This window comes from Echeneis naucrates, chromosome 13 (assembly GCF_900963305.1).
Source record: "Echeneis naucrates chromosome 13, fEcheNa1.1, whole genome shotgun sequence".
Lineage (NCBI taxonomy): Eukaryota > Metazoa > Chordata > Actinopteri > Carangiformes > Echeneidae > Echeneis > Echeneis naucrates.
The window spans coordinates 22,290,228-22,317,171 of record NC_042523.1 but is presented as its reverse complement, the minus strand read 5'-3'; the positions used below and the strand labels follow the sequence as shown (position 1 = coordinate 22,317,171).

The 26,944-nt window shown below is 44.4% G+C and overlaps 1 protein-coding gene across 2 annotated transcripts in view; it reads left to right on the top strand.

Moving 5' to 3' along the window:
- LOC115053053 (SPRY domain-containing SOCS box protein 4) overlaps positions 1 to 24,153 on the top strand; it is a 32,778-nt gene extending 8,625 nt beyond the window's left edge. The window contains exons 2-4 of one of the 2 annotated variants that reach the window (XM_029517615.1): positions 1,734 to 1,828; positions 13,170 to 14,045; positions 22,764 to 24,153. In XM_029517615.1, the coding sequence (XP_029373475.1) occupies positions 13,337 to 14,045; positions 22,764 to 22,891 (837 nt within the window). In that variant the 5' untranslated portion in view covers positions 1,734 to 1,828; positions 13,170 to 13,336 and the 3' untranslated portion in view covers positions 22,892 to 24,153. Of the gene's footprint in view, positions 1 to 1,733; positions 1,829 to 7,047; positions 7,212 to 13,169; positions 14,046 to 22,763 lie in introns of those variants that run through there. The other variant, XM_029517616.1, reaches the window with a different exon arrangement.
- Positions 24,154 to 26,944: the final 2,791 nt, after the last annotated feature.

Below are 26,944 nucleotides of genomic sequence, written 5' to 3'. Positions count from 1 at the left end.
CACTCCCATCAGAAAGATGTTTTCTATCACAACGTTTATGTATCTGCCTGCAGCAGTTGGAAGCTTCATAGATGCACAGTTTCTACATAGATCACTTCACCTTGACTCTGGTTTCCGCAGCAGCTCTGACTGTTACTGGATCTGTGTGGGCAGAGCGGGAGGGAGGAAACGGGTCGGTGACGGTCCTGGTGAGACGTGTCTGGCTGGACCACACATTATCCTGATGTGTGTGTCTCTGTTATTGCTCTGAAGGGCGTCCTGCTGCCAACACATCCAGCTCAGTGGCTCATTCTTCTTGCACGCTTCAGTTTGAGCCGTTGTTTGATACCGTCGGGGGACTTTGATTTCTTAAGAGAGGAGCTGGTGGTTTGTTTAATCAGCGTGAGAATCCAGAAGGCCCCATTGATCCACGCAGATTCATTTGTACAACTGTGATTCTATCCAGACTAGTCCAGCTCGCTGCTTCCTCTGCCAGGCGCCCCCCCCCCCGTCCCAATTGCTCATTTGGATGCATAATTATCAAGTCTTTTAGTAAATGCTGCATTGCCAGAGCGTGTGTGTGTGGGTACGTTTTGTCTTTTTGCAGAGTGAATGGAGGACTTGAGTGGCAGTTCGTGTTAATCCCAGTTGAAGTCTCGCTGATGACAGGAAACAGGTTGGAGGGAGAAATCTGTCTGTCAACGAATTAATCTGTTAATCACTTCATCTGAGTTTTTCTCATTTACTGGTGTCAAAGTCTGAAGAATACAAATGCACTGATTGCTGCTTTCTCTTCAAGTGGCCCAAGTTTTGCCAAGCAACACTTAAAGATTTGAGACTGATTGTGCTCGTTTACACAGCAGTGCTAACCGGCACTAGTCCAATTCCATTGAATTCAATGTGAAAATGGCCCTACTTCTTCGTCGATTTATGTATTTATTTTTTACCTTTTTTAAAACAAAAAACAAAAAAAACTTGTTCCTCCTCAAAACAAACATGATGAATTTTGTTCCTTTTTCTTAGAAGTAAATAAAAAAATGCCATCAAGCAGCACATGCTCATTTGGGGTCAGATCCAGCCGTCACTCCTCGGAAGCTCCACTCTTCTTTCTCCAAATTTTATGTAAATATGAATTTATTTATTTTTTTGCCAGATTGTTTTTGATTATGGGAAATGCTCGCAAAGGCAAAGAGGTCAGCACCACTTGTGATAAGTTATCCAGTTGATTTCTGCCCTTGTTATCAAGGTTGATGAGAGCCAATCAGGGAGCGATTATCCTTTCAAACCAGCATCATGGCTGAAAACACAAACTCATGAATATTCACGAGCAGAATTTTCCTCTCTTTGTAGATTTTCCTTCCTTCCTTCCTTCTCATCCTCCTCCCTGTGCCTCCATCTTCGTATTTTGAGTCGTTTTTAGAGCAATATCTCGGCCTCAATTTGAACTGGACTCAAACCCAAACGGGGTTTCCTCAGGAAGACGTCCACCGGCGCTGTAGTGGCTCTTCACATGTATAATGCAAAACATTATGTCAGCGCGTTGCCTCTATATTTGAGCTGCTGAGCGTCGACGCTCATAAAGATTCCTGGCCACGATCATCTGTTAGTACCAGCACCTCTTCCTCAGCTGCCGTCGACGGAGCAGTGTGTCGTGAGGTGAACGTGCATGTTGCCAGGTTTAATAACACAACGCGCCCTTGTGTGTCTCAGCACTGCCCTTGTCCGACCTTTTGCTGTTTTTTTTTTCTTCACAGGAAATAACCAGAGCTTTGATGTTGTGACCTGTGGCCCGGTGACTTTGGCGGAGATGCACTTTTCTCAGGACGCCAGCATGCAGATGGTTTAAGAGGTTAGTTCTCCGTCCCCCCCTCCACCTGATCACGAAATTCAGCAGCATCCTCTGTTCAAGCTTCAGAGCCGGCCAGAGTTATGCATCGTGGTAAATAATACCTGTGGCGGCAGAGGGACGACTTTCTGTCCATTGTGACCCCCAACAAAAGAAAGTGAAGTTTCCTCCCACCTGCTGATGAAACGTGGCCGACTTGAGGACAGATTGACGTACCTTACATTTTAAACCCAGCTGTGGAAACCTGAGCAGACTGGCGTCGGGTTACTCGTAGGCTTGGGGGGAAAATGATCCAAGATGGCTGCTAAATATTTCAACAAGTCCTTTAAAAAAAAAAAAAGTGCAGGTTTAGAGAAGCTTATGACACAAACCTACGTGCCACACAAAACCTGACCCTGGGCTACGCTGACAGAGAGCTTTGTATGTGCGGGCGGAATTAAAGCTGCAGCATCCAGTATTTCCCCGAGCTAAAATAGCAGAAACATAATTTAAAAATGACTTTGCTCCCAGACACCAGCATGATTAAAGCGTTTTGTGTTACAGGCAAATTTGATCAAGACCACATCATAAATAATGCAAACAACCTCAAAGCACCACACAACAAATCCACATGGCTGAGGATGCTATGGCACTCGTTTGAACCGTGCAGAATAACTATTTAATACTGGAAATACAGCGCTGAACCTCACATAGACCTGAATGGACCGAACACAGGCAGAAGAACAACGAGCTGCGGGATGGGAGAGCATTGTATGTGTCACATGCGTCAAACCGATTCAACACAACAGCCCCATGTTTGACAAAATGGAAAAAAATAACACATTGATGCAATCCATTGCAAGAGGCTTTAAAAAAAAAAAAAAAACAACAAAACAAATGTGGAATTTAAGACGCGTCTTTGTTTGTGGAAAAGATATTTGGAAAACTGCAAGCTAAAGACATGACAAGTGTACGTTTATGTTACACATTTTGAATTCAGTAGCTGTCCCAGCGGGGGGGGGGGGGGGGGGGGGGGTTGTTTAGATCTGACCCCATAACATGCTGAGCAGGTAATTCATCAGTAATACACTGCTGCTGTAGTTTGTTTGCTTTTGTGACTGCAGTTGAAAAGTCACATTCTCTTTTAAAGCAACATTTACGTATGTAGTGTTTTTGTAATGAGGGATTTAGAGTTGAGAAAGTTAAACATAGATTTCCATAACTTCTGGATTCACTCAAGCATATAACACATGCTTTTTATTGTGTTTACGTAGTTCTGCGTCTGGGGTTGTTTTTTAAATGTTGCTGCAGAAAGGCATTGTGCCTTCTCAGAGGTAAAGTCCAATGTTTCCTACGCTAAAGGAGATAAGATAGGAAACACTGAAGCTTTTCTTATCATTTAGAGAACAGCTCTTATCATGACTGACACAAGCCGGCTGAAGCAAAACGACGCTTTCCGACCACGGTGCAATTCAAAAACACATGAGAAGCGAATCGGAAACGTTGGTCGTTTGTCCGTTCAACACAAACACACACAAACTTAGAAAACGGTGTCGATTTGTTTTGTATGTAGTTTGATTTTCGGGTTGGATGTTCACTTTCTCTGGCATGATGCAGATTTTCTTTGTGTGTGTGTGTGTGCGCAGCCTGTTTTCTAATCACATGGGTGTGTGTTTTCGTTGGCATAGCCGGGTTTATTTGTGTATGTGCAAGCTTATGAAAGCATGACAAAAGCGCAAGTCGGTGCTGAGGGGAGTAATGGCTCATCGTGCCAGGTTTCCAGTCTCAGCCTACAGCTTTGGCCAACAGACTTTTCATGGCTTCAGTCTCATGAAGACTGGACAGCTTGATGACAAAGACCGGAAGATTTGTAATGAAATACTGCATCAGTTCTCCTCCATAAAACCGATTATTTGCCTTATCAGTTAATGTGACAGGTATATATTTGATTAACAGGCAAGTAAAATGGGGAAACATCAAAATGTCCTGCAGCCCAAGGTGACACGATCAGATATATTGGATTTTTTCTGTAATGTATTAAAAAGAAAAGAACAATGAAAAACACACAAAAAAAAAAAAATCTCACATTTAATCGTCCCGTGTAATTTGAATCTATTATGATTAATATGGTTGTTTTCCTTTCAGAAGTTCTTATAAAACAATACGTAACGGTCGATTTTAATGGATTTGTCTTCATCTGTGATCATGTTTTAGCGTAGAGAGACAGGAAATGCATCTCATGCAGCAAAGAGTCTGCAGTGACTTTTGCTTTTTTTCCCATATAACATCACATTATCTATGAAATAAAGCATTTATACCCACAAGGCTTCCTCCCATTACGGGTCCGCAGATGGATCCCGACGTGCCCTGGGATTAAAGAAACCACAAACACATATCAGCTGCTTGTAAATATCGGCAGGGTGAAATTTTAGTCCTCTGTGTAAACAGTTTTTAAACTGTTTATTTTTCCTTTCCCTTTTTGTTAATCATCACCTGGTCCGGGTGGATTGGCAGTGTTAAAGAGTTTACTGATTTATGACACTTCATCCGTGAAAGGATTGCAGCCTTTCATTTTGAGGGGAGTTACAGAGAAGGCAGGTTTATGTTTGTGTGGAGGGGGGAAAAAAAAACAAAAAAAAACCGGATTCTCAGCATGAGTTACCTTCGGCACATTGATGCAGACGGATTCTTCTCCTAAACGGAGACACAGACAGCAAACTGCTACTCGACCTCGGCCTTCGGGTGTGAGCTGGAAGTCATTTTGACAGATAGGTCTATTATTGACCGGCGCTCTACCTTTGGTGGACCTGGCTCTTTCATCTGCAGGTAGTAAAGTCATCCATCTGCTTCATTGGAGTTGATAGCAGGATGGCTTTTTCATGTTTTTTGATCACGGTGCGGTTCATGTTCTATGCTGTTGTATTTCACAGCTCTGTGTGTTATTGTTTTTCTTACATTTACACTTCCTCCTCTATCTTTCTTTCCATAAATTCATTATTTGGCTCTTCTTCACCCTTCTGCCGTTTTCTTGCCAACTTTTCTGCGTCCTGAAGATCAACTGGGCGCCTCGGATTTAGCTCTGGGTTTTTTCACATTGATTTTATTATTTTTTTTTTATGACACCCACAAACTCACACTCTTTCTGATACTTTAGGTCAATCAGCTTTTGGCTGCTTCGCTTTCAACACACCCGGCTGCATCGAAACACATCTGTCCCCGGGCAAACAGCAGCAGCCTGTTGTTGACTTTAATATGGATGTTTATTAGTGCGCTTTTTATTTTTTTATTTATTCATTTTTTTAGGTTGTTGTGCTGTTCTGTGAGTGAACACTCACATTTCAGTATAATGAACACTCCACTTTTGCGTTTGTTCCTTTTGAGTTAATTTGAGCGAAGTCGTATTTAATTAACATCCGCTGAATTCTGAAGAGAGCGAGCATGCATATGGGAACGCTGTTGTGTGGAGGAGGCGGTAACAAGTGAGAGGAGGGCTTCCTTAGCTCCCGGGGGAGAAAGATGAGAGGCGGAGAAGCAGGGATACAGAGGTAGAGGGCGGAGGATGGTGTCATTACCAAGGAGAAAGGATCGGGTGGGGTAGCTCACCAGACGAACAGCTTATTCTCAAATAGCCACAATCCTTCTGCTGAGCCTGACTTATCCAGTCGCATCACAAAAGGACGCCGATTCTAAACGACAACCAGAGAATCAGCACTTCATCCAGTAAACGTTAATGGAGGTTAAAATCATTTATTATGCTGCGATTTATTTGTCTATTTATTTTTTGTGGCAGACTTCTTAAAAACAAAAAAGGTTTCCATACGTTTCTTGCTGTTTTTAATTTATTAAACAAGTGAGTCTCGTGTAATCGTCACTACTTCCCATATTCAGTCCTGCCTCCAAATACCGCAAAGCCAAATGAACTCGGGGGCAAACAAATTGTGTGGCTTACACACACCTTAATTTCCAAAGCAAATGAGAGTTATCAGCATTCAGGCTCTTTGTTTGCAGAAAGTCTTTGAACTAAGAAAATAAATTCATACTGCAGTCATTTTAGCTGATATGGAGGTTTCAATAGGGATGACTTTCGATTAAGAAAATGATGATATACTTTTCGGAGAGGTTGATTCAAAGGTCTTGACATCTTTTGATGCTAGTAATGCTTAACGCTGTGGTGCGAGGCTGTACTTTTGGGAAAGGCTTCGTCTTTTATCAACCAATCGCTGCGTTTCTGCCACATGAGAATTGACGTCGGCTGACGTGGCAATGTTACTTAGAAAAATAAAAGCAGGTCCAAGATGCTTTGTGAGGAGAATTTGGGAGAAAACTTCAGTTTAAAAACTGTCATGTAAAACTTTGTGGGTAACGGCTCAGTTGAAAAAGCTGCAGTTGCAAATTAGATTACACAAATTTGAGAAAGGAAAAAAAAACTTGAACAAAAAAACGAGTGAAAATCTGCTCTGAAGCTGAAACTGTTATCTCAAATTGCATTGACCCCAGAACAAAGAAGGAGCAGAGCGTTTGGAGGAAAACAGGTGGAACATGAGCTGCTGGAAAATTTAGAAATCAACCCGTCTGCACTTTTCCCTCGGAGCCTGTTTGTCACAATAAACACCCACAAAGGAAGAAATAAACTCACCATCCGCAGGCCGTATCTGAGTTCAGCCTGACTGCCGGCTCAGGCTGAAGTCAGCCTGACTCAGCCGAGGCCCCATCAGGGCTTTATTCTGTGGAGATATTAAAGTCGCTCGTTTTCCTACTCTACGTCATCCAGATGAGAAGTGACTGTGCTAAAATATCTTCATCCTCGATACCTTAGTCAGCAAAAACACGTGCTGGATTGTGGACTGGGAACGTGAAGTGTTGTCTGACCACAACACAAGGCAGACTTCTAAAGAGCTGCTGTTCTTGGCCCGACCCAGCGTCCGCTCCGCAGCTCGACAGAAGGTTGGAAAAGAGAAGGAAATGTGTTCGAACTGTGTGTGTTTTCTACACAATCAGTGCATCTACAAATGAGTGGTTGGTTGTGCGCTGCTTGGGAAAGACACACTAAGCCCTTCCCTTTTCCCTCCCTCCCCCCTCGGCGCTCCCTCTCTTCCCTCCTCCCTCCAGCAGCTGTTTTCCAGCCTTAGCTGAGAACTGGAGCCAGGTTGTTTTTTCTCTCCCCCCCCCCTCTTTTCTTTCCCCATCCTCGCGTCACAAGGAGGAACTCTTCGACTTACCGACATACACAAAGACACACACACACACACACACTTCTTTCTGAGTGGCTGTTGACTGTGGTGTTCTAACCTCATTTTGGACTACAGACTGAGGGCTGAATATTCCCTCTTTTACTCGGCAGCTGTGATTGCGCGCTCGCATTGCCGTGTGAGAGCCGCCTGACTTCTTTCGGAGAAATGCTTTCATGGTAAGACGTCTTCCCGTCTCACAGACCGCTTCTGTCTCTTGACCTCATGTTTGTCTCCCCGCTGGCTTGCTGACATTTTCAGTTTCTTTTTCTTTTTTTCCTTTTCCTCTTTCCTTCCCTCTGCTTGGCCAAACTGCTGCTGGGCTTATCCCACCGAAAGTCTCTCTGGCTGTGTGCTGCAGCTCTGAAATGTCTGAATGAAATGAAACTTCAAAGCTGCTCTAGTATTTTTGGAAAACTTTAGTTTTCTGATGGGAGTGTTGTCATGTTATGTGCTTGGTTTTTTTTTTTTTTTGTTTTGTTTTTTCCGTTTCTACACTGATTAGTTGAATTTACCACCTTTTGGTTCTGCCTGTAAACAGGACGCCGCTCCAGCTGGCCAGCGTTACATCGTCAGGTGTAGTGTTTCACACATGTGAGAGCGTCACATGACGACTTTCCGTCTTGTGTTACTCTGCTGGTACATGAAGCCGGCGTGGTCTTCACTCGTATTTACACTTCGGATCACCTGAAAGTCCGACAGCTGACAGTGGCGTTACTCACTCTGCAACCCAAGCTGAAGTGAAGATCAAAACTTTGTGTAAAAATGTCAAGGCTTAACTTTGTCATGTAAAAAATATAAGTCTATAATTTTCACCCACAAACAAGGAAGTATATATTTCCAAAGAGTTTTGAGTATTGCTGAAGTTTTGTTTCTTTTTTTTTTTTTTTGGTAATATTTAGTTTTAGCTCTGATAATGGTCACTTTATCTGCAATAGAGAAAACAATTTAACAAATGAACCAATTCAACATTCATGAGTCTAAAACAGTTACACAGAGAAAAGCTGGATCTGTCCCACGTTCAACCTGAATGCTGACCACGTCCCCAAATCGCTTCCAACAAGTTAGATGAAACAGTTTGATCTTAAGTTTCAGAGACAGATAGCTATTGCAATATTTCAATCAGGTTTAGTATGTGATGGATCTAAAAGATCCAAGGTGTTTTCAAATCTGGATCAGATAATCATATTTAAAAAAAAAAAAAAAAAAAGACTGAACGGATTCAAGCAGAGACATGCCATCAGTTTGCGTCATCCTGAGCTGCTTTTGCACTTGAAAAGGAGACAGAACAACAAACAGTGTCTGTCCTGAACGGAGGAGCAGGAGGGGACGGCGAAGCCTGCGGTGACCGGGGGACGGAGGTGGATGGGATAAAAGGGGGGGGGCAGTGTTTTTAGCTGTAGCATTACGCTAGCATGCTGTGCGTTCCTTCATTTCCTGCCTTATTGTGATTGGTTGGTTTGCAGCAGCGGCCACAGTGTGAGCTTTTGGTGCTGGGTTTCTTTCGCTGACAGAAATTTGGCATTGACGCTCTAAAAGAGCCACCGGCAGCCTCATCTCACAGCCTGATCTGCTGAATTCACAGGGTTTCTCTCAGAACCGCCAACTTTTGTTTAGACTCCTTTAACTCCTGCTGTTACTCTTAAACTGATCCTCAGCTGCACGTAACTCCTACGTGGGTGTGAGATGAAAAACCTCATCTGAATTTGTGGTCCAAAGACATTGAGGCAAGGCAGAAAAAACAAAACTTAACACAACTGTGAATCTTATTGGTTGCGGTTATTTGCTCTGAATACAAATCAGACAATCCATGAAGATGTAACTTAAGCTGTTTAATCTTTGCCTTTTTTTTTTTTGTGTTAATTGTAGAAGAGAAGACTTAAAATGCTCACACTCACATTGAAATTCAGCACATTCTTCCACGTCACTATTAATGTTTCACACTTTGGATTTTAACCTGAGCTGCTTTGGTTTTGCTTCCAGTGCCTCTTAGTTTACAACAATCCCTCATTTATCATTCATGTCACTTGTTGTTCAGCCGACAACTTAAACCTCCCCATCCTCCTCCCACTTCTCTCTCCCTCTCTGTCGTATCTTGCTGAACATTTGAATAATTTCAAGTTTGAGTTTATGGAGAATGTAAGCGGAATCTGAAAGCACACGCTCAGTGAAAGGTCACACTTGTTGTTCCATTTGCACACGTTGCCATCTGTAAACAGTTAATCCATCCCTGCAATGCTAAGCTAATCGGAGTGTCTCTGTCCCGGTAGCACGACGCACACACGCTCATATTCATGTCACCATCGCCCCCCCCCCAGGTGTGTGTGTTTTGTCGTGGTTGATACTTCAAAGTCGCCACATTACCAGTCTGCATTTGTGTGCCCTCCAGCCCCTCTGTGTGTGTTTGGGTGGGGGTTGCCGGTGTTAAGACTGGGGCTGTGCACGTTTGATATGCTAACAATGGCTGCTCCGCTACCAGCAGCCTTCTTCGTGTCGCTGCCTCCCCCGCTGGAGATAACAAGTTCGTGTGGTGGATTCTGGTCATGTTGCATCTTAAACAGCTCCAGTTCTTCCTCGCGGCCCATCTGTCCTTCAGTCAGAGCTTAGGGAAATCACTGCACTCCTTTTTTAAACAAAGTGGGGCGGATAAACTGAAGTCAAACATAACGGGATCGGTGCACTTCATCTTTATTTGTTCTTGCACTTTTTCTTTCACAGTTCCCACCGTGACCCGTCTCTCACCTGCCCTACTGCTGCATATCTCCTTAATCTCTCCTCTTGGCTCTTCTCTCCTTCATGTCCCGCCTTCGCCTCTCATCTCTCCACTTGCCTCTGAGAATCCCAGCCTGCTTTGCTTCTGCCCCTTCACTCACCTTTCAGTACTAAGCCAGCTCCTTAAAGATCCCTTTATCCACGCCTCCAGGTGCTGCGCAGTGCTGCTTGGGTTTCGCCTGAGAGTCCAGGCGTATTGCAGGTCGTCCGTGATGATGCCTGTTTATAGCGATGGAGACGGCAGTAAGAGCCGGTAACAGCTGTTCTGGAGGGGAAAAGATTTATTGATGCTGCAGCATGTTAGTCTGCTGCTTCAGTGCATTTTTGAGTGAAGGACTTGTGATGCTCCCTGAAAATAAATAACTTTATGTACCTGCAGGTTTTCCGAACCTTTAGTCCTCTATTTGAATAAGAAATTAGTACATTTGATTAATATGCTAACCTTAATGTGTTATAAAGGCCACATTTACTTTCACCAGTGTACAAACTTTTTATATGTGAAAGCAAAGCAGCTCATGATAAATGATATCAAGGTGCTAGTTTGTGTTTTTGTTTGTATTTTTGGTGCAGGTTTTAGTGCTACTGCATCACAGGAACAAGGCTCGGCGTTTGAACCTCGGGGTGTTTCTGCATGCTCTTCCTGTACCTGTGCGGGTTCCCACCAGCTTCCCCTGCTTCCCCTCACAGTCCAAAAATAAGCACACTAGTAAACTGTAACTCGCCTGCAGGCGTGACTGTGTGTGAGTTCAGTTGTTTGTCTTTACAGGTCAGTCCTGCAGTGGACTGATCTGTCCAGGGTGTGTCCCTCCCTCGCCCAGCGTCGGCTGTGTTTGGGTTATCATTTGTAAAATAATCTGAAAGGATCACAGAGGATGCAGACGGTGGGAATTCGTTGAAGTGGGGTAGCAGCTGATGACGGCGTCTCGACTCGCACCATCATTAGTCACCACGTCGAAATATGAAGCTGAAAACTGCCTCGTCTCTCAGATCGCCGTGTTTCCTGTCTGGCGATGCTGCAGAAAAAGAGCTCAATCAGCCACAATCAGCTGTGTGTGGAGCACCTCCTGAAGTCAGCACTGCTGGCCCCACACCGGACTGAGGCTGATTTTTCAAGCTTGATATTCAACAGCTGGAAGCTTCTGATGCTGTCAGCTCTGTACGGATGGCATCGAATATTCCCGGAGGGTTTCTCTGACACGACCCCTACTCTGCCTCCACCTTCTTCTCCAAGACGCCCAATTATTGCTGCAAGATGCAGTAGGATCTGGATTTTGCTCTTTCTTTTTTTTTTTCATGGGCTGAAGCTAAAAATACAATATCCAGACAGTCAGAAAACATCAGGAACATCAGATTTTTATTTATTTAATTTTTTATTTTTTTTTTTTTCTGTTAACCTCTAATTCCCAACTGTCCTGTCTGTCGCCACCATAACATGTCTATTACACACACTTAAAAACTCGCACCTAATAATAGACTCAAACTCAGACAGGCCCTGTGGACTTGTGCCATGAATACACAACACCAGATACAGTAACTACATATTTAGACGAATGTGCGGTCCAAGTCTGGCTGCTGTAGTTAAAATGCAGACTATGTGTGTGTGTCACTGTAAGCGTTGAAGATGAATTACTCACAGTGAAGCTAAAACATAACAAACTGTCCTCTTCTCATCACTTTTAATCTTTCTGCTCATCCTTCCCTGTTTAGAATCTTCTCCCTGGTCCTGTATTTCCTCGCTGACGGTGAATCAGTGAGGCGTTTCCAGCAAAAATCTCTTTGTGTATTAGCAGGGTGATTTAGTTGTCTTGCACTAAGTTGTGCTGCATGATAAATCGTCCCGCCATTTGTCTGGAAGTGGCTCCATGCATCAGCTCTGATAGCATGAATTAATATTAAAATACTGGGCTTTCGCCCTTTATGGGCTCTGTTCATGCAAAAACGACTTGTGCGTGTTAATAGTTGCTATGAAAGCGTTTGCCCTTTTCATCACATTGTCATCACTTTTATTGTTTTCTCGCACCTACTTTCATCTGCACAATTCACAATGTGCCGACTTTAAATGGCAACGCTCCTCGGTTTATTGAAATGCTGGGAACACTGCGTCATGCCGTGCAGACCGGCTGAGCTCTGCAGGGGGTTATCTCGTTAAAGCTGTCCCCGTTTATTGCCTTTCAAAGTGTAAAACGGACAAATCTCAATTCAGTCCCCTTGATCTCTCATTCTGTTTCAATCTCACACACACACACACACAGCATCTGTGTGTGTGTGTGATTCAAGCCTCCCCTGGTTGATCTGGACCAGTTCCCTTCTGTACTTTCCCTGGAAGAGTCATGTGGAGTCCTTTTCTAAGAACTGGACGGGTGAGAAAAACATCTGAGGGGTTGCTTATAGGAAGGATTGATGTCAGAGCTGCAGATTTGGATGAGCTTCTCTGAACTTCGGTCATAAAGGCCCCGGAAGGAGCCAAAGCTGCTGACTGAAAACTCACCATTCACATTACATAAACTCACAAGGACTATCAATATGAATTGCATCACATTTGTTAGCTTGGCAAAAGAGGAATTGGCCAAGAAGAGAAAGCACACACTGAAGTCAGCCGCCTGTTTGAGCAAGTCCTCCCCGTGTCACTATGACCCCGTGCCAACTCTGTCTAGTTTGCTTCCATCTCTTCGAGGGCCCAGCCTTTATTTTTTTATTTTTAAATTCTTTTTAATTAACTATCATGTGACAAACAGGCAGATGCACTAAGACAGGAAAACACTCAAATGTGTGTTTGTCCACACTTCAAATTGGGCAGCTAAAGACCACAGAAAGTGAAGACGAGTTCATCCTTCATTTCTCCTTCCCTGTCATGTCCCCTGCTCTTTGCAGCTCTGGCACGAAGCCAGTGCAGTCGATGCCATATTTCTGCTCCTGACAGCCTCTCAGTCTGTTTACGAAAATGCACCTGAAACAACAAGTGTTTTATTCATCAAGCTAAAGGTGACACCTTGTGCCGATCAGATGGTTGGTCTAAAAACTTCTGCAGAAAACTTGGCGTCATCAGTTTAAAAAAAAAAAAAAAGAAAGACAAATAAGTTAGGAAAAAGTTTATTTTTTGTCAACTCTAAAAGTGCTGTCATTTATTTGTGTATTCATAATAAGGTCTGTCTGTTGTTCACCTTAAGACTCAGTTCTAACTGGAAAATATAACAAATTAAAATATCTTTTAAGAATTTATATTTACATTTTCATTAAAAAGAAAATCCTGAAGTCTGTGTCTTGCATTGTTTTCCCTTTTAAACTGGACCTTTGTGCTTAAATGTTGCTGTGTCCTGTCAAGATGTCACACAGCTTTGATCCACGTTTCTGTCTGTGTGTTTCAGGAGTGTGGTTCGGCCCGGCTGAGTTAGGAGCATCTTCCCACCCAGGACTTTCTACGTTGTCGCTGCGCTCATGAGGTAACGTCGGGACACGCCGCCCCCTCATTACGACCCTCGGTCCATCCACTTCCCTCCCCTCCGACCCTGCCTGTCCTGGACCGAACCCAGCCATGGGCCAGAAGATCTCAGCCAGTATTAAGTCAGTGGATGTCAGAGGAGAGCCCTCCTATCACCCGGTGCGCCGCGAGCTGAGGGGCCCGGATTTCTGTCGGCCCCCCCGGCTAGACTTGCTGCTGGACATGCCGGCAGCCTGCCCCGAGGCGCAGCTTCGCCACGCCTGGAATCCCGACGACCGGTCCCTCAACGTCTTCGTGAAGGAGGATGACAAGCTGACTTTCCACCGACATCCCGTCGCTCAGAGCACAGACTGCATCCGGGGCAAGGTGGGCTACACCAGGGGCCTTCACGTCTGGAGGATTCACTGGCCGGCCAGACAAAGGGGCACCCATGCCGTCGTGGGCGTGGCCACCGCCGAAGCACCTTTACACTCAGTGGGCTACATGGCCTTGGTGGGCTCAGACTCTGAGTCCTGGGGATGGGACCTGGGTCGGAACAGGCTCTACCACGACGGAAAGAACCGACCTGTTTCCACGTCAGCGCCCACGTATCCCTGTTTCCTGGAGCCGGACGAGTCCTTTGTGCTTCCAGACTCTCTGACAGTAATACTGGACATGGACGAAGGGACTCTGAGCTTCATGGTGGACGGACAGTATCTGGGAGTTGCTTTTAGAGGCCTAAAGGGCAAGAGACTGTATCCCATCGTCAGTGCTGTGTGGGGACACTGCGAGGTTTCCATTCGATACGTCAACGGACTTGATCGTAAGTGGCACAACTCTGAACACACACTGACACACTAAAAGCCATCAATGGCACTTTTATATTTGAAGGTGACTGTGCAGCAGGGGTTGTGCAATTTCAAGTTATTTTAGTTGCCAATCGTAAAATTGGGCCAAAAATTCAAATGTTGATGTTCTCCTAAACATCTTGTAGTCGATTCATCAGCCTCGACACCTGCTAATTCCTTCTGCTTTCTGTTTACTGCACATATGATGTATAAAGCCTCATTAAAGTAGCACTTGTTGCGTTGAAGATTTAGCGGACATAAATATTTGATGTTAAATATGTTTCCTTTCCAGTTTAATATCAGTTATCTGTTTTCATTCTTAATATCAGGACTTAATGTTATGAGGGTAACGGCGCACACATTTCACAGCTGGGCAAGTTTTTCTAATTAGCAGCTTTGTCATTAAATAAAAAGGGAGAAGGGAGGTTTGTGGATCTGCACAGATAGTTCTGAAAATCAGTGTAGTTGTGTTCATGCGGGTGAATATCTGAAATATGGTACATCAATAAGAAGCAACGGTTTGGCTAACGTCCAACTCCTGGACTCCCCATCTTGTCTCCAGATCATACAGGCCTTTAAGGTTTAATGTTGAAAAGACTTTTCCTTCCAGATTTGTTTTCTTGAGACAGCGTGGAGGATTGATGTGCAAAAAGGCCACAATGAGCGAGACTGCTGCTTTGTTTATCGATATAAACGTGCTCTCTGCATACTATTTCACGTGTGCTCTTTATCACCCTCTTAACTCTCCAGGCATTCGTACTTAGACAAAAAAACAAAATGTCAGAATATCTGTTTACCTCTTCCTTTGAAGTCGTCACAGCGACATGTGGAGCAGTGTCAGTTTGCACCATTCCGACAAGTCGAGTCATCCCAATCATGACAACTGAACCTCAGATTCTGCAGCCTTCAGTCCTCCCTCCTGTAATTAACTTCTATAGACCCAAAGCAGGCATAGCTGACAGGAAGACATGGACGCGGTGTCCACGGCTTCGAGCCGTGTGTGTGTGTGTGTGTGTGTGTGTGTGTGTGTGTGTGTGTGTGTGTGTGTGTGTGTGTGTGTGTGTGTGTGTGTGTGTGTGTGTGTGTGTGTGTGTGTGTGTTCGTGTGTGTGTGTTCGTGTGTGTGTTCGTGTGTGTGTGTTCGTGCGTGTGCGCCTTGGTGGACGGCAGCCAATAGAGGAGGAACTCCCCAGTGTGCCTCTGAGTTCAGCGTCTGGCCTTTAATTGTGGGGAAGTTAGGTGTGCAAGTGTGTGCTTGCATGCAAATTGTCTTGAATCAAACCTATTGATGGTAAAGAACAAGCTTTTGTGTGTTTCAAGGATCAAAAATGTGACCCGACTGGTAGTCGCGGCTTACACATGTCTGACCAACAAAAAGCTCCAGGAATCCGATCCCCGGGTCAAAACCAGCATGAAAACTGTACGACTCCAGTTAAAATGAGATAAATGAGCAAGGTGCGCTCTCTTAAAGTGACAATAAGTGAAACAAGCTGTTCTGCAAAAATTATTACGTGAAGTCAAATTTAATAAACAAAATTTGTTCATTATGATTACTTTTCTAATATCCAGGTTTAATTCTGACAGTATCAGAAGCAAACTGAACATTTGTGACATAAATATCTGGAGAGAATATGAAGCTCAGTCAGGTTCACATTGTGACGAGTGGTAACAGGCTCTGCTTTTCTTACTTGGAGAAGATCTGTCAGACAATGTTTCTTATCTTCTTTTGTAGAAGTGCTGGTTATACTCAAAAGCGTAAGTGGTTTGATCCATTGATAGTTTTTTTTTTTTTTTTTTTTGGCACTTGTGACTAATGAAGCTCGAAGATGGCAGAGCAGTTTGCCGATGAAAACAGCTAATGGTGCCAACATGCAAAGTGTGAACTCGCATCATTCACCAGATTCTCTTTTCTCTACTTAATCTTCGCCGTCAGACGAGATGGGCCGCTGAAACATCAACGTGATGAATATTATTGATTAATATTCACTTTGTGAAGGCTGCACGTGATATCAGTGGAGTTGTGAAGCTCTGGTTTTGTGACAGAAGTCACCTGAGAGCGGAGAGCATGATGTCGGCTTTAAGGCTCTTCTCCATGCGATGAATTGAGCCATCAAAACGTTATTCCCACATTTAGCGTTTTGTTCATCCGCTTACGGAAACTCTGAGGATTCACTTTAGTTCACTTTTCAAGTTCGGTCTTTTTTTGCTTCTCTTGTAGTCTCATTCTCTTCTATTTCCTCCTCAGCTCTCTCACTTCAGTTGTTTTATCATCATCCCATCTCTGACTGCCTGGGAAGCCTGAAGTGATTAAAAGTCCCTCCACTTTTCTCTCCCTCCTGCGTCGTCCTTTAATACCCCGCTTTGGTGCATTTGCAGCTTATCTCGCCGAGCTCGTCGGTCCCAGAGACCCTTAAAAACCGAGCCTAAGGAGGGGAGGGAGGAAGTTTTGTCATTTTTTTTTCACACCTCTGATTTACTAACATACCCAAGAACAAGAAAGTTTGGTGTCATCTTCCTCTCTCCACCACAACAAAACCAACCGTTCAGCTACATGGCAACAAGCCGAGCCGAACTCATTTACACCTGAACGAGACGAGCAGAGAGGAGGAAGTATTTCACACACTCCATTGACATGAATGCCCCCCTCCCCCCACCCCGCCCACAAATGAACCCTGTTTGACTCTGACTCTTCTTGTGATCAGTCTCCTCCTCTCTATTCTCCTTTCTCTGTCTTCCTCCTCTTCCTTTTTCAGCTTTAATCCTTTTCTCCGTGTTCACACACCCCAGTTGTGACGGCGGTTGCTGTGGAAACGGTTTTTCTGCTGACTTTTTTTTTTTTTTTTTTTTTTTTTTTTTTTGGCGTGGTAGGTGGGTGGTTAATTGTTGACCAGCTCAGCTTGCTCGTTCACTAGTTTTGCTGCCCAATGCAAATGGTGCGTCGTCCCTCCGTCTGTCCGCCGGCCACATTCACAGCACAGAAGCAGGCTGGAGCTTGACAGTTGAGCTGATGCGCCGCTTTACAGAAGACCCACGTGGATTAAAAATCATCCAGTTAGTGCCGTCACAGCATTTTACACGTATTCTCTATATAGGCTAAATGGTCCTGTTGGATTTTCATCAAGCTAATTTTGTTCTCCGAGCACCTTCAGGATGTTGATCAGTCAATTGTGGACCGTTCTTATTTTGATATAAAAGCAGTCTGAATCACATGAGGGTTAATTGTGGCCTTTGGTGCTGGTGCTGTGGAAACCTGAGAGTCTCTCAGCCACGTCTTGTTTTTCAGCAGTCTTACTGGTTTTATTGTGTCTTGCTGGCAACTGGTTCTTATGAGTGAATGTGTTCACATACTTTGTCTGCAGGTCAAATCCAACCACATCATCACGTTTGGTCGCCGCCTGGTGGTTTTTATTTTTCTTTGTTTTTTTTTCCCCTACTGCAAAATCGGGTCCGATGTTCAGTTGTGAATCCCTTCTCATGTTAGTGAAACAACATTTTGTCTGACGTCCTTATTTTGAATAGCCAGATCGTTAAAGTTGAGGTTTTCTTTAATATTGTTCATGCTCCTTTTTAAAAATCCGGATCAGTGTTTCCTAATGCTGACTAAAGACTCCAGCTCAGCAGCAGCAGCTCCACTAATTTTTTTTTTTTTTTTTTTTAAGCAAATCTTTGAAGAACAGAAACATCAAGGCTGTTCAATTTTAAATGAGCAGTCCTTCTGATATAGCGTTAATGTCCAGTTTTTCTTTCTTTTAGTGCATTTGTGATGAGGAAAAGCAGTGGCTGCTCCTGTGTCTCTGTCTGTTTGGGCCGGTGAGCCATCTGTTTCCTGTCAGTGCATCAACATGGATGGAAATTTTCATTCTGATCCTGTTGAACCTTCTCTGGTTTTTTCAGCAGTGGTGATAAAAGCACAGAGCCAGCAGACCAAAAACAATGATTGAATGAACAACACCTGGTATGTTCTCGGAATGATCACTTTTTTTTTTTTTTCCCAGCGTGTCCTTTTTTTATTTTAATTTTTTTTGAAGCCCCCTTGAATTTATCCTCCCTTCTCTGTTGTTGTGTAAACAAATCCATCCTGGCACATTTTACACTTAAAAACTATCCATGGACTCACGCCAACACTTCTCACATCAGTGCTTTTACTGCCACCACTCAGTAAAACATGACATGTGCAACAGCATTATTTGTTTTGGGAAGAGTAAAACTCCAAATTTTAAATATTTTATGTGTTTATAATCAAATTGAAAGTTAAAGAAACCTAACATTTAATCTATAATAAATGCTTTAACAAGTTTCAGTCAAGAGAAAAACAATCTCTCATCCTTCAAAAACTCTTTTAACCTCAGCTTGGAAATCTCTGCAGATAAGTGTGTCATCCTTGCAAGTGTGTGTCTGTGTGTGATTGTTGAGCAGTGTGTCCTGTTTATCAATGCGTTCCACTGTCACAGCACCAGCGGGAGCAAAGGACCAAACTGATGGCAGTCTGGTGCTCACTAGCTCAGCGGGGCGAATGATGGGAAGTCAGATATTGTCAGCAGAAGGAATTCAGATCAGCTTCTAGCAAGTTCAGTGAACAATTGCATTCCGCCCCGACTGGACGATTCAGTTTGTGCACCTGCGTCCTGCAATTAGTCGGAGGCATGATGATTTCGTCTTTTTGCGTCCTCCTTCCCGTTCACCTTGTCTGTCCGCTCTACTTTTCTTTCTTTGTGGTTTGTAGTTTGGTATATCACTGACCCATTTCAGTTCGTCCTGAAATACCTCCCCTCTCCTCCCTTTGACCTGTCAGTGAAAAGCATTTTTGGGCGTTGTGTGCGGGCACCTTGAGGGCCTTTTTATACGTAGACGCGTACACTTGTCATCTTAAAAGTAGGTCAGACAGTCCCCAGCAGCTTTATGCTAATCTATTAGATAAGCGTGGCCGCCGGTCTGCACCCTCTGCTGTTACCTGGGTGCAGCTCGTGTAATGAAAGGAATGCAGAGCGAGGGGGAGGAGTCCAACCAAGATTAAATTTGATCACGTGTCAAAAAGACCTCCCCGTGTTGCCTCTTATTCGAAGTGGGACATAACTGGGTCGCGGCGTCTTCGTGGTTGTGTGTGTGCAGCGTGCACAGACCCTCATGAATTCACTTGGCTGGGGACTCGGGGGAGGTGGGGGGGCGGTCAGTCGCCTATAAGCCATCTCACCTCGGTGAGGCTAGACAAGCTGACGTGCCGTCATCCTAAGACTTGCCCCTCCACTTTGTTCTCAATAAAGTGTCAGGTAGGTGAGTGCCGGCCAGCCAGGCACTCTCCCACAATCACATCTCCATTTCAGAGAGCTATATATCTGTCAGAAACTGGTCTGCAGCCATCGCAGAGGAGACGCGACCGCTTCAGAGGGAAGGAAGCGTTAGATGAGCAGCTACACGATGAATCCAAAGGCGACGAAACGATGAATATGAACGACTGAATTACGGAACTCTTTCCAGCTAACGATCTCAAATGAATTATTAAACCTTTCATGTGTGAGAGATAACATGCAGCAAAATTCATCACATAATCTAAATATTTATGCAAGAATCTAAATATTGTATGTGTCAGTTTAGTGTTGGAGCAGAAAAGTCCGAGATGTTACCGCTGATGCTGGACTTCATCCTGTGCTGATAATAGTCTCCACATCAACCCGATGGACAATGGGAAGGGGCTCCTTTATGTCCCGCTTCCGATTTTCCATCTCTGTGCTAAATAATAATAAAGGCATACATTTTAGAAAAATAAACAAAATATTCTCCATGAATGGCACGTGGCTTTGATTTTGTTTGTGACTTCCAGCAGTAATTTGAACCACAATTGCAATGGAAGTTCACTCCCAGTTACAGAAAAGACTTTTTCGTTGATTTGGAGTTTCTTTTAGAGTTGTGAAGTCTGTAATGATTACTCTTTGAGACCGCCCCTCTTGGTGCTTGGGACCGCTTATGGCCCGGGGCGGCCTCCGCCACGGAGACCAACCGGTGTCAGCAGGGATTGGCTGCTTCCTCAGGAAGTTTGTAGCATCATTACAGCATCACTTCTCTCTCTCTCTCTCTCTCTCGAGAGCGAGCTGCATCTGCCCCTGGTGGCATCGATCTGGCATCTTTTTTTTTTTTTAAATGCAGGCAGCCATGTTTCACTTTTGACATAATGAAAGTCTCGCCCTTACACTTTACACCTCACAACTAATGACTGCTGCTTCTTTTCTTTTCTTTTTTTTTTTTTTCTCCTGGTAACAGGAGCAGAAAACATGTAGAATAACGATGCAGCTGGAATCTAATGTACGCACATTTGGCTGATCCTGGTCTTACTGAAATTGGTATCTTGACTATGCTTGTGAAGACCGTGCAGGCTCTTCTTTATTTTGTGCATCTCGCCGTTTAACATAAGCTGAAACGACAGTAAATGTTTTTCTTCTTCACAGCTTCACACAGTTTAAAGGTCTTTATACTAAACCGTATTTTGTTTAACGGTTAAACTGTAAACAACAGACGCAGCAATTCTAGATGCATGTGGTGCATGTAACGTGATGACTGTACACTCCCTTTAAGAGTGACAGGAGCAGGTTGCTATGGAAACTACCTAAATGCGGAGGCTGTGCAGATGAGCAACTGATATGATTGATAGCTGCCGTCAGGCCCGAATGGAAAGTGCATCCATCTCTGGAGGTTCCTCCTGCTGGGAGTGTATGAGAGTTCAAGCGGTCACTGGCTGCAGGATGAACCCGGCAGCTTTACTGGTTTCTAACCTTGTAAGCCGACGTGATAAAAGGGTGAACCTGCCGCTGCGCACGTTGCACAAAGAGCACCGTCGTCCGGCCAAGTGGTGGTGTGGACAGTCATCAGCAGTGCGGTCTCCCCGAACAAGTGGCTGCACATTCGGTCCGAGCTCATTCAGCACGTCTCTCCGATTTGGTGACTTACCGTGTTGATGCGACCACAAATGAATCCCCCGCTCTGCCACATGTCCCTGTGGTGCTCGCACAAAGGCTTTTCATTAAGCACACAGAGAGCCAAATAAATCCACGTAGCGGCACTCTATTCTCTGCAGCCCGTCAGCTGTTGTTCACCGGCGGATTTCATTATTTCCCCTCACTGCCATTCCAAAGGTCACTTTCCAGACCGCAGCCGAGGAATCCGGGAAGAAAAGCTCAACGTTAATTGCAAATGAACTGGCGGGGAAAAGCACCAGAAATTTCTGGAGAGATAAATCACTACAAAGTTCATCATCATTTATCCCAGCAGAGACATTTAGGAAAGATTTCTGCTCTTAATTAGCATCGTGATGGTGGCTGAGGGGTGTTTATCAGATTCTTCTCCACTCTCACAGCTCTTGTTTCCCTTTAGCTGCGTTTGTGTGTTCACCGTTCATTGTTAATCTGGAGGGGGGGGGGGGGCATCAGCCCATGGCCAGAGGAATGAATGCCTCTGGTCAGGCTCAGTCTGCCCTCCATGAAAACACTTCAGACCAGACGTCGGATATTTGCTCCATATTTGTGTGGTGGTCGGGGGGGGGGTCAGCCCGGTTGTGGTGATGTGGTGCAGCTTTTAATAGACTGCGGAGAGAAATGGCTGAATCAGTCACAGAGAAGGCTTGTCCCGCCCTGTGTGCCCCTCTGTGAGGGAGGTGGGGGTGTTAATGATTTGATGCCACCGTTTGATAGGACTCTTTCAAGGCCTTTGTCCCGAAGACAACTTTGCTGAACCGCTGGCTTTATCAATGAGAGTGAGAATCAATGAGACTGTGTTAACCCAACGGCACTTTCTTCTTTCCAATCTTTGCCTGTCAGTTAGCGTGCGCATCACTTGTGAATGCCCCCGCTCTCGTCCTTCAGCGTGGACGCTGAGCATCAGGGATTCTGCTCCGGCAGATGGTGCTTCCAGGTGGAGCAGCTTGACGTCCATAAAGCAGTTAAGAGTCCGTCCATCTGACACGCAGAGACAGCACTTACCTCCAAAATTAGCTGGAGGGAAGTTGTTGGCTCACACTGGCGCTCATTGACTGCGGTGATGACGTGTGCAGTGAGAATATTTCAATATCGCTGGCTGCTCCCGCTTGCCGTTAACATGCAGGGGGCAGCAGTGTAATTAGAGGAGTCCTTACAGAACAAGGGTCAGGTTGCTTTGTTGGGTTAAGGAGGAATTGATTTCAGTTTGTGTGCAAGTGGCTGACTCAGGTGTACAGGAAACATTACAACAGCATGTTCCTCCCTTGTAATGCACTCAGTGTATGAGCAGATGTATTGATCTTCTTGCATTGTGCTGTATGCAGCTCTTTGGAGTCCACTTCACAGTGTTGGGGTTGGCCCTCGGATGGACGGTGATTAAATTCAAACAAATTAACACGACAAACGATCTCTGGATTCTGTTTATGGAACCGAGGAACCGAGACCTCTGTTCTGTGATGTCACTTGATTCGCTGGCTGAAAACGAATGTAGGAATCAAAGTTCGACTGCAGAAATGTGTTGATTCAGTGGATTCTTCCTAAACAGCTTAGATAATCTGTTGTCCTTTCTCCAACCGGCTCGTTTTCATTTCACAAACCTCAGATGACTGAACTAACCACATGAACAGGAACACAACACTTGGCCTCTGATGTTTGTTTGTTTTTTTTTTTTAATATATATATCAGAACAAACAAACGCTCAGATCTCTCCCTCTTCTCCCCCCTCCTACAGCGGAGCCTCTGCCGCTCATGGATCTGTGCAGACGAGTAGCTCGACTGGCCCTGGGCAGAGAACGCATCCATCACATCGACACACTGCCACTGCCACAGACTCTCAAGAACTACCTCCAATACCAGTGACCGCACACACACACACACACACACACACACACACACACACACACACGGGAAGAAGCTGACTCACACTTGTTTTTATCATAACCAGCCTCCAAACTGAACTTAATCACAACCATCAGACTCCTGCTGAGGACGAGTTTGACGACGAAGGGTGGTGAAGACGCCGCGGTGAGGGGTTTTGTTTACACCAGTTGGGGATTTCCCATTTTGGATGCTTGTTTTTTGTTTTTGTTTTTTTTTTTTTCCTGTTATTTTTTTACCTTTTCTGTTGCTGCCTGCTGTTTCTCTCCTGGGAAGTAGACAGAAATGAAAAGAGAGAGAGATTAAAAGAGAATGTTGGAATTCAGTTTCCTGCTAATCAAATATATTTAAACACACACACACACACGTCCTCTGTCAGACGGGCTGTCAGCGCTTCACTGCTGTGGTTTTTGGGGCGACAGTTTACCCAACACACTGTGGAAAGCTTCCTCGGGAACATGTTGGTATGTATATTTATATTCCTGGCAACACAGCAGGCTCTGTGGAGACACAACAATCCCTTCAAGCCACAGGAGAGGGGTGGGGTGGGGGGGGCAGAGTCCACACACAGCTCTGTCTTTGTGTGTACACAGTGCAACACACATGGAGTACATGTACAGTGTATGTGCGACTGTATGGTGACAAAGCCAACGCTGTTTTAAGTACGAGGACAACTCACTGACAAATCAGCAGTCCCCGTCTACCAAACACAACACAACACAACACAACACAATGCTGGCCTGTGCGCACACACACCTCCCTCCTCCATCTCTTTATATCACCCTCCATCACTCACTCCAGCCTGATTTTAAGCCTCCATCTTGTTCGGTGAACTCGAAGGACCCTGCTGTTGTTGGCTCTTTAGCTCCTATAAAGCTGATGGAGATTGATCTAAAGGTGAGGCTTTGTCTTCGACTGCTAATGTGCCTCTGAGACAGCACACGCGTACAAAGCACACAACCCCCCCCCCCCCCCCCCCGACACACACACACATCCAATCCACTCACATTTTAAATGCTGCTTTTTTGTTTTACTCTCTGCCGTTTTACCCCATTGGGTTTTTATCCTGGGTTTACTTTTGAAAATTGTCTTATAAAAAGATGTTTTTTTTTTTGGTTTTGTTTTTGTTTTTGTTTTTTTCTTCCCCTCTGTGGGACCGGATGTCTCGCTCCTGTATGGTGGAACAATGTGCTGCCATTAGAATCTTTTAAATGTGAATAAGAATAAACTCAGCTAAACTCGCAGCGCCTCTCGTGTGTGCTCTTTCAATGCACTCGCAAATATTGAATGCCTCACCATCTACGCCATAAGGTCAACACTTATTTTAAAAAGTCTGCAGGTTGGGATACATAAAAAAAAAAAAAGAACAAAGTCCAAGGAATTGCTTAACCAATTAATTTTTTTATTATCTTGATCTTACAAGCTGCAGCAGAAATGTAACATGACTTTTAAAATCCTGTCGTTAGCTGACATTTAACTGAGGATAAATTAAAGTCAGAAACTTGACTGACTACCACTTTTTAAAGCAGACCTTGAGGGTTTTAAAGCAGAATTTAAATGTGCCCAGATTTTAAACCTTAATGCTAATCCTTTGTTCTTCAAAATTCTGGATTTTCAGGTGTTGTCGAGGGGTTTGGTGGGTTTTAAATGAAAAAAAAAAAAATTGAGTATGTCGCTGTCGTTAAGGTGAAGATGCCCCCATACTTCAAAATAAAATTTCCCAAATATAATTTTAATTCAGTTTCCATGTAGGTGATGATACGAACTGTGTCCGCCTGCATGGACTCCCACGTGGGGTCGTGTCCTTGACCCGGTCTCTGCGGTGGATGCTTCGTTGTGTTCCTCAGACTTCATGTCTGATCATGTGTCTGACAACGTGTTTACTTTGAAACCTTTAACCTCGATGCACGCTGTGCTCTGCATCTGCTGCTTAATTTCAAACGCTCATTCGGATGAAATCCGGGGGCTGATTTGGGAATCAGTTCTTATTATGCTTCCAGGGCGGCTTTGAATATTTCAGAACCTCTAAAGCACAAATCCATAGCGCCGAAAGTCACCTCTGTTCAACCCCTTCTGGGGAACAAACAGATCCGGATGCCCTTGCAGCCTGGAGCCGTAGAGCAGTCCGTTATTTTCAGTCCGTCTCAGAGCAACTTCTGTTTTTGGCGGAGGGAAACAATTTTCTTGAGAAACTCCAGTCAGCGGAGGCCCAGGACAGAGGCAGCTGAAATCAGCATCCTCCAAAGAGGAGCGTTGGGGCGTCCGTCAAATCTGAACCTTTAGAATCCATCACAGACCACATGTCTGATTCTGGTGGAGTTCCTCTCAGCTCTGTTTAGTGACCTCTTAGGGTGTATTCTTTGTCAGCAGACTGTCCTGATGTTGTCCAGTTTCATGTACTTGTGAAATCTGGTGAATTTAAATAAACTTTGTGTTTTACATGACTATCTTAATGTGATAGGATGCTGTGTGTCCCAGGATTTCCTGCTGTTAAAATATAACACGGTCCTGTGGCAGTTGTCAACAGCAATTTGCTGCCTTGTTCTCAAAATAAATATCAGTCAGTTTCGGTCCTTTTTAAACTTTTCAAAACATCCTAATCAGCTGAAGGCATCTCACTTTTACAGCTCATAGAGTCAGACACACAAGTTAGACAGTTTGTTTTGAAAATCTCATGCTGCTGTCAAAACCCCAGATTCTGGATTCCCCGTCCCAGGACAGACTTTTCACGCACAGCAAACCCTGTTGTGTGATCAAAGTTCGACTCGGAGAACCCCTTTAATGTTGTGCAGCTGAGAGCGGCCTGTGTTGATAAAATCATAATCGCGCTGAGAGGCGTAGCGCCGGCTGCTTTTAGCTGCTCCTGAGAGGGATGACCTACGGCAACACAGAAGAAAGAATGGATGGTTAATGCTTTAATCATGAGGATGTTAATGTGGTGGTTGACTTGATTGATGATAACCAGCCGTGGCGCTGTGCTTATTTCCAACTTGACATCAAAATAAACAGAAATATAAAAATTGCTCCAGAGAGACGGTCCCCGGCTGCTCGTGTCCCCGGTGCAGCACACAACGCTGTTCAATGATCCAGGGGCCGGCCTTTTAAATGATTACTGGACAAGCCTGAAAGTTAAAGCTAATTTTGTTTGATCTGGTTAAAAGTGACTTGGTCTTGTGAGATCCATATTTAGCTTCCTCTTGACAGCGAGGCTTCACTTCAATTTATCTCGCTGTCTTTTCCTCTGCCTCCTCCACATTCTGTCAACTCGCTCTCCTGTCTACATTTTATTCTGCTCTGCTCGGGCTATTTAAATCCTCCCATTTTGGTTCCCTTTGCTCAGAAGCCTATTTTCCATCACAGAGATTTACCTTCTGCTTCAACTGAAGGTAAGATCAACTGTGAGAACTGTAAGAGATGTTGCCTTTCCTTTTCCTATTGCAAGCTGCCTCCATTTTCTCCCTTTATGCATTCATGTTATACATATGCATATATGGAGAGTAGCAGGGTGAGCTGAGGAAGAGATGAATGATTGGAGCCTGGTTGTCTGCTGCCGGGACGAGCAGAGATCCATAATTTATGGAGGAAAAATCCTGCGTCTGCTTTGCTCGGTAAGTCATGTAAAAGCTAACATTTAATATTTCTCTTCACTCCTGGGTCTCTCCTCCAGATCACACGCAGAGATATCTTCAGAGAAAAGATATCCTCAAAGTGAAGGATGTTTCTTTGACCTACTTGAGAATTTTTTACAGTCACAGATGATAAAGATGTGACTGCACCGCATTTACACCCGATCCATGTTCAGCACCAACATCAAAGACATCATCTCCTGCTGTTTTGTTGACTTTTTGGTTGAAATTTACAATTCAACTTTTTTTTCCTGAAAAAAATCTGGCCTTGACAAAGTGAAAATTTATTTATTTATTTATTTATTTTGGTTTATTTGTACCTTTGGTTGGTAATATCAAACAGACAGCTATCCCAATCCACCCACTTCTGCAGATTTGTCATGAACAAACTGAACCAGAGGTCAGTGTT